The sequence below is a fragment of the Propithecus coquereli genome, unplaced genomic scaffold (genome assembly GCF_000956105.1).
Source record: "Propithecus coquereli isolate 6110/MARCELLA unplaced genomic scaffold, Pcoq_1.0 Scaffold113, whole genome shotgun sequence".
In the NCBI taxonomy this organism is placed as follows: Eukaryota; Metazoa; Chordata; class Mammalia; order Primates; family Indriidae; genus Propithecus; species Propithecus coquereli.
Window position 1 is genome coordinate 2,978,150 of NW_012135303.1, and position 8,355 is coordinate 2,986,504.

General features: G+C 43.4%; 1 protein-coding gene across 1 annotated transcript in view; it reads right to left on the reverse strand.

Annotated features, from left to right (window-relative positions):
• Positions 1-8,355, reverse strand: part of KIAA2012 (KIAA2012 ortholog) — a 99,064-nt gene that overhangs the window by 42,364 nt on the left and 48,345 nt on the right. Inside the window, exon 13 of the mRNA XM_012655396.1 lies at positions 2,959-3,035. Within this exon, the coding sequence (XP_012510850.1) occupies positions 2,959-3,035 (77 nt within the window). The remainder of the gene's footprint in view (positions 1-2,958; positions 3,036-8,355) is intronic.

The following is an 8,355-nucleotide window of genomic DNA, read 5'->3' on the forward strand; positions in this document are numbered from 1 at the left end:
TTGTTTTCCATTACTGTTTTTTTGATACGAATTGTTTGTCTTTTGAAATTGGTTCTCAATTTTTTTTTTAATTGGAGGTAGTCTTTACTGAGTATGGGTAGTAATGTTAAAGTTAATAAAATTATTTTACCTTTTGAAAAAGTTTTACTTTCTCCCACCACTGTGTAGATAAGTTAATGTCTCTTCCTGGAATTTTCATTTACAATTTAATACTCTTTTTAGGTACTGGTCACCTCACCCAGCCTGCGGCCGCTACACAGAGAGGCCCTGGGGGAGAGGAAAAGAGTCTCCAGCGATTGAAGTCCGCGACCTACCAAGGGAAGAGCAATACTTGGTCTCTGAAGGTATCCCAGAAACTAATTTCCCTTAATCAAATGAAGGGCCTTAGGAGGAGCCCACGAGGCAGGAAGGAAAATAAATCTGAAGAAGAATACCAAATTCCGTGAGGAGTTTGAAAGACCTGCATTAAAAAAGGGCACCGTACCTTTAGGACTTCAGAACTAGCAATGTTCCATTATGCAGCTATTAATATGCAAAAAATGCCTTCATAAATACTTGATTCTGTTCACAGTGGGGAAGCAGTTCATTTGAAAGAGGAAATGGGAGCTTGGAGTTGAAATATGTCTGCTTGTCTCCTTTTTCTTTTTTCATTGGTCTTTTCATCTCCGCATTTCCCCGTGTAGTTTTCTTCCCCCTCTTTCTCCCTGACTTCACCCCCTCTTCCAACTCCTAGGAAGTTGCCGATGTCGGCGGCTACTCTCATTTCTTTTGATGGGTTCACCGCGCCGGGGCCCCGATCCTCGGGTAGGGTGTGGGAGCCTCGGGAGCTCTGGCCACCGTTTGCGTCCTCCCTGCGCGCTCCGGAGGGGGCGCCCAGCCCTCCCCGCCTTCCCCGCCTTCCCCGCCCCCGCTCCCGCTCTCGCCGCCGCGCGGACACGGAGCCGAGCTTTTCCAGTCCCGCCGGCAGGGGGCGCCCGCCGGCAGCCTCGGGGAGCGGGTGGCGCCTCCAACCCTGGCACGTCTGCCAAGCCAGGGCTGGCTTTCTCTCCTGCCCACACGTTCAGAAATTGTTTTCCAAATCTAGGTATGTAATTTCTCATTAAAGGGTGGTGATACCAAAATAGTTTCCACCTTTGGGTTTCTGCCCCCCACCCTCTGCTAGCACTGTGATAAAAAAGTAAAAGGATTTTATGCGACTGAATACCTCGTATGGTCAGACTCCCGGGAAGGGAGGGAGGGGGTGAGTCAGTGGGGAGTTAATGGAAAGGAACGAAGAACAGAAACTGCCGAAGCTGATAAAGATGAATTTTGTGGGACACCCTCGCCTGCTTCGTAGTGGGCAAGGCGGCAGTGGAAGGAATCCACTGGATTTGCCAGTGGCCCATCAAGGTAGGTAACTGAAATCCGCTGGGCAGAAATTTGTTTCCAAATCCTTTCCAGATGCTTTCTAGTAAACATGAAATTAGTCATTTACATGGAGTAGGTTGAGGAAGTAGTTAAAATTGAAGTCAGTGATTATTCTAATAAAGGGCCGTTAGCCTCAAGAAGTAAGGGGGAGGGGGTAAGGAAGACACCCCACGCTCCACCCCGTTTTCTCTGTGTTTGGGGGCTGGTGGGGCGCCCTAGACTTTTCCTCAAATGGCTTTTCTTTCCAGGGCTGCTTCGAAAGGAATTAAGACTACAGTGACTTCAACAAACCAACTGGTGGGAACAGTCATTTCGCAGAGGAGGCACGTGAAGTTCTCTGAGTGAGCTGACTTGCCATAGCCTCACGGAGGAAACCCAGGATTAGAGGTTAGGACCCTCCGTCTGGTGTTCCTCTTTCTGGCTGCAAAGTTAATAATTCAGTCTAGGATTGAATTTGACATGCCGAGCCACTCTTTTATCGCAGGTGATATTGGGCCTCCTGAAATACAGCCACAGGGCTGTGTGAGTTTGGAGTGTGTTTAGAGCATGTGAGGCATTTGCGTGGCCTTTGGAGTTGTGGAAATTATCCTTAGTACAGACGCTCTCAAAAAAGTAATGTCTCTAGATCCCTTATAAAAGGCGGCTTTAAAATAGGCATTTTTTACACATACAGACTTAGGTTCTGTGGTTCCTCCGTAACAGGGAAGGTGGGGCTCAGCTGGGCTTTTCCCCAGTGGGGGCTGACCCAGGCCTAGGGTTGTCACTGCAAAAGTTCAGGTCCTACCTCGGAACCCAGCTCAGGCACACAGATGAAAAACCCATTTCTATTATTATTATTTTTAATGAGTGCAAGGGGAGAGGAGGAAGCCAGGCTGTCTCAGGAAGTTGGAGATAAGGGAGAAATCAAGATCATGGCCCCGGAGGCTGTCACAGGGAAAGACTCGAGAGTCCCCTGGAGCTCTGTATGCTGTTTCTGCCTCAGGTTCTCTCAGACCTTGGATTCAGCTCTGGGAATTCCCAAGTCGTCTCTCTAGATAGAATTTGACGACAGTCCTGGCCTCAGACCTTCCAATGAAGGAACAAACTTATAAATATTTGTGAACATATGTCCTTGAACCTTTAATAGATATTCCTAACCTATGCACATGAAGTATTGTTTTCCTTTCTTCACATTTATCCTGGCATTTTTTTCTTGATTGCTAATTTTTTCTCTTTGTTAGGAATGAAAATTAGTGCTTACTGCCTCAATAGATGGTACCTTTCTGTGTTTCCGTATTCCCTTTCTGATTTTGCAGAAATCAGAGAAAGGCCTCTTCATCTTATTCACATACACGAAGAGCCAGACAATTCAGTACAAGTTGAGTTAAGACATTCCATATCTAATTGTAAAGGAACCTTTGTGATTTTATAGTCTACTTGCATCATTTTACTAATTAGGCAAATGAGTCCCAGAGAGGTGAAGAGTCTCACCTAGGGTCACACAGCAAGCTGAGACAAGAACCTAGGCATCTTGCCTCCCAGTATCATGCTCCTTTAGAGTCAGTACTATACCTGCTTCTCTGTTGTTTGGGTCGAAGGTGAGGTTTCATGAAGATTCATGTGAAGGTTGGTTCTGGATTCAGTGTTTGCTATGGCGAAAATCAGAGAAAAAGGATCAAGGTTGTCAGATCTAGGTCTCATGACTTTTTATATAATATATACTGTACACATACACACCTAGTTCATATGTATGTAAGATTATGAACACATATACACCCATGGCATTCATATTCACTCACCACATAATACCCATAACCTCTACACACATAGTCTAAACTCCATTTTAAATGTGGTACTAAGACCTTATGTTCAAATTTACATTTTTCTTATTTTGGTTGCTCTTTAAAAGAACAAAAGCAAATTCTTTGTGCTATTAAAATTCAGATAAAGCTGAAATTAAAAAGGAAATATTGATGGAAAAAAATCTGCTGATGCTGTTGAATATAAATTTTGTATGATCTCATTTCACTGAAGTAGGAAAATGCTTCTCAGCTTTCGACATAGAACAGAGACTTCCCTTTTCCCTCACAGTGTGGAGGGGTAATAGGAGAGGTGGAAGCACGAAGCAAACAAAGGCAGAGGCCAAAGTGAGGCTGATGTGAGGGGACTAATGGAAATCTCGGAGCCTGCCATGAAGCAGGTGCCACGCTGACACGGATGTGGTGTTGGTGTAACCCCCATGACCCTCCTCTGTGGTTGGCATTGTCACTGTTCTTTCCAGGTGTGGAAGCCGATGCATGAAAGGTAGGGTAACTCACCCAAGGTTGTACGACTAGTAAGGTTTTTAGTAAGGATTTGTGTCCAAGACTGCCTGACTCTAAAACTCCGTTGTGCAAAAGGATAGGATTTATTTTGTTTTTCTTTTTTTCTCCTAAGAAAGTAAATTTAATGTTTATAAAGGAATGTTTATTTGAGGAACAGATTTAGCTAAGCACATGGCTCTTCTGACAAGGATTCTAGTCTCCTCTCTGGGACCAGGGTCCAACAAAAAGTTCTTTCCATACTTGGTACTTGTAAGTAGCTCTTTTAAGAGGCTATGGCCTTATGTGACTCTGTATTTTTGTCTTTTTGACCTGAAGCCTCTGCTCGTTCCTTGTGGGCTGACCTTCCCTTTTCTGTTGTTTCTCAACCGTCCTCTTCTGTCTTGTTTGAAAATGGCTTCTGCATAGATTTAAAACATATCTTATTTAAATCAGCTTGGGGGAAACTTAATGCCCAGAGAGTGTTTTCTTTCCATTGGCTCAAGGCCATACCTTTGAATAGTGCAAGACCAGGAACCAGAACCCAGATGTCCTGACTTAGTGTCTTGTACGTTTCCCTCCACATCACACTGCCTCCTGTTAGCCTCAGTTGAGCTTGCCACATCACAGCTGCTTGGCCACGATCCATTCTCTGGACAAATCCAGCCCAGCAGAATTGTGTTGCGATGAGGTTCACTTCACTGTGGCTTAGAAGAAACTGTGGGTCTCTTAGAAATGAAACTTATAAATTCTAACGCATAAGGAAAGTTCTTGCAACACCAGGAGAATGAATCAGTCAGCCAGAGTTCAAGAAATGTAAACACATTTTTAGATAGGAGACTGAAAAATCACTTAGGACTTCTTCATCTCTTGGGTCAAGACCTTGGTAATTTACTGAGGTCCCAGCCGTCAAGGAGGAGACGCAACTCAAACTGCATTCCTGGGAGATAAAACAATGGGGATGGTTAAACTTCCTTTGGGAACAGTGGGGCAAGATCTACCCCCATTCTCAAGTCAAAGAAACTGACTAACCCATCGACCAACCTAGGCAACTGGCTATTAACACAGAGCCCAGTTTTTTTTCTCGTTCAGGAGCTAGTGGTGTTCATGTTCACAGACTACAGAGTATACAACTTCCAGGCATGCCTGAAACTGGGGGCTCACTGTCTTAATGTGATGAACATTTCTGCCACTAAAGAGATAAACAGAAAACACATTCCTTTCCTGGCTGCCCACCATCAGGCCTGAGCAGATTTTCAAACGCTAGCATTAATCTAACCACAGGCTTTTAGTGAGGAGATAGCATTCTCACCAGATAATCAGACAGTTTTAGAGATGACCCTTACTAGATGGGGTCTCATCCCAAACCTCTTACGCCTTCTTCAAATCATGGGATCCTTCATCAAACACTCAAAACTTGAAAAGCAGGAAAGGGCATCTGATTCTAGCATGGAATATGGCCCCTTAACATTTCCTTCTATTGAAATCCGTGTTGACTATGTTTAATTCCCAAGTTGTTTTTGCTCATTGTTTTAAATAAAAATGAAACATAGTCATATTTATTCCTATTGTTTCAGAATACTTATTTCCCTTTGTATGGGACCCTCCGGCAGGCCCTATCTGGTGTCAGAATTGAAATCTAACTCCAGAGAGTCACCTCCTTAGGCCAGGTGGGCCACCTGGCCCCTTCCTAGATGTGTGTCAGGGTTTGGGAAAGAACATCAGACCTGCAGGCACCAAAGTGGCCAAATAGTCAGTGGTTACAAGGGCAGCAGCTGTTAGAGGTGCTGGCAGGAGCCTCTTTAAATCTGTTAAGGGTTTTTCCCTGCATATACCATCTCTGAGGCATGAGTACCCTTTGCTGGCTACTGTGCTGTCGTAGAACTTCCCCCGTAACTTGCAGTATTTCATCACTGGGAAGAGGGTATATCCGTTGCCAAATGTCTCAGAAAGCTCCTTTGCCTTCTCACAGCTTTGCATATGGACTTGCTGGCCCCAGAAGAAGCCAATGGAAGAAGGCCTGAAAAGTCAGCCTTCGGAGCATCATCGTTTTGTGTTTTTGGTCATAAATGGAAAATGCAAATGCAAATTCCAGATTATTTTTTAAAAAATTGTTCCCAGTATAAACTTAACCATAAAAGGAAGGATAATTTTGGTCTTGCTGAACTTTCCTTAAGAATATCTAAAAATATTTTATTTTATATGATGTGACTCAAGATGCCTATGACCTATAGAGTGTTTGTAGTGTTATAATAAATTTCGAGTCTGCTTATTTAAGGCAGGAGACCAAAACCCAAGATGTCCTTTTGGTATTGTCATTATCAAATTCTTGGGACAAGATTTAAGACCCTGTATATGCTACACATTTTTGCTTTAAATCTTCTAGGATGCGGAGGAGGGTGAGATGGGCATATCAACTAGACGCTGGAGACCTGAACAAGTATCCAGGCTAAAGACATACCCCTGGGAGCACCAGTTAAGGAGTTACATAGACAGATCTAGAAAATATGAGTCAGTCTGAATTTAAATATCGAAGTGCCTAGTAAATGTGAGGCATTTCTTCCAATTTGGAATAACTGTCCTTTTATTTACTTATATCTTCTTAGACTAAGGCTAGCTAAGTCTCAAGGGTCTGGCTTTAGCTTTGGGAACATCAACTTCTCTCAAAAATCTCATAAATTATTTTTTATGGAGAAGTCCAAAGGTACATGGCAGTTTTCCAAACCCCAAATGGAAGCCAAGCTAGATGACAGAATTTAAATTTGAGTTGAGTAGCAACAAAATATCAACTACATGAGAAACCCTCCAATCAAGATACATCGCAGGATTAATAACGATACCTGTGGTGGAAGACAATGGTGGAAAGGAATTCATTTTTTTTTTTTTTTTTTTTGAGACAGAGTCTCACTTTGTTGCCCGAGCTAGAGTGAGCTAGAGTGAGTGCCATGGCATTAGCCTGGCTCACAGCAACCTCAAACTCCTGGGCTCAAGCAATCCTACTGCCTCAGCCTCCCAAGTAGCTGGGACTACAGGCATGTGCCACCATGCCCGGCTAATTTTTTTTCTATATATTTTTAGCTGTCCAATTCATTTCTTTCTATTTTTGGTAGAGACGGGGTCTTGTTCTTGCTCAGGCTGGTTTCGAACTCCTGAGCTCAAACAATCCGCCCGCCTCAGCCTCCCAGAGTGCTAGGATTACAGGCGTGAGCCACCGTGCCCAGCTGGTGGAAAGGAATTCAAACAAGAGGCAGAAGGAGGATCCACATACAAAGCAGCCAGTCAATTCAATTCACGTGGTGGTCTCAGTTCTCCAGAAAATATTGTTTTTGGTCATTTGGTCTCAGACAAATATAGGTATCTACTATCCCAGCGTCTAGTCTTACCTCCTCTAGTCCATTCTCTACATAGCTGGGAGAGTCATTTATTTAAAATAAAAATCTGGTTATGTTAATTCCTATGTAAGCAGAATCCCACCGCTGCTGGGATAAATTCCTTAGTTGCTGCCTATGGCTTTTCACGATCTGCCTCCTGCCTACTCCATGAACTGCATTTCTCACCACTCCCTCCCCTACATGTACCCTGGGGCCCAGCCATTACAAGTTGCTTACATTTCTGCCATGGTGCCATGTGCTCCAACCTTCATATGGTCCTTTCCCTTACAGCATCCTTTCTTTACCATTTGGCTAGTTCCTGCATATATTCTTAGGAAAATTCTGCCGAAGTGTCCTCTCCTTCCAACAGCCTTCTCGACCTCCAGGCTGAGTCAGTCTGTGCTCACTCCTAGCTCTCAACACATGCCACCACTGTGGACTGCTCAAGGCACAGACTCGGCCTCTCAACTGTGTTCTTGTGCCTCGCACAGTATTCATCACTAGTAGATGGTCAATTCGTGTTTGCTGAATGAATGAATGAGCAATCTCTCTGCGCTTTGTAAAACAGACTCACTGATTTTTTCTGTTGAACATGTTCTGATGCTGTCTACATTAACTTTCAAAGGAGGAATTGTGAGGAAGCTGAGATAACCTCAAAATTCTTAGGCCACCAGATGTGTCAAAGAAGCAATAGAGAGAAACTAGGAGGAAAAAAATCCTTAAGGAAAGCCTCATGTGTATAGCTGTTTTGATGAGAAGATAACACAAATGTCTGAAGTGTGGTGCAATAGAAAACAGTATTTATGAATTATTGGTTAATGAAGTAGTTTTTTTTATCACTTTGACAGAAGAAAAATCAGTATTCTAAACTTTATTATAGGTTGAGAAACGTAACTCACACATACGAGCACACACAAAATCTTGAAATCCACACCTGCCTTAAAATGCACTGTGCCAAGTACTACTTCACTGCTCGGGCAAGGCCCTAATCCCTCATGCACACTATGCATTAAGTGAGCAGCAGACCCGGGCTACTTGGGAGGGACACAGCCTGAGAATTTCAAGAATCCTTAGATTTGTGAATACCCCTAGTGTATACCATATCCCCAATAAAACTTCAGTAGAATTGAAAAAAGAGGGGGAGTTATTCAAACTCGGAATGAGTCTATAAATAAAGGACTGTAGTGATTTATTCAACTTTTTTTGGCAGAGAATCGTCAAATTGTTAGACCACTTCACTTTCTCTTACTTCTATCACTAGTCCCAGCAGTTGCAGTCAGCCTTCTTTTAGGCCATTA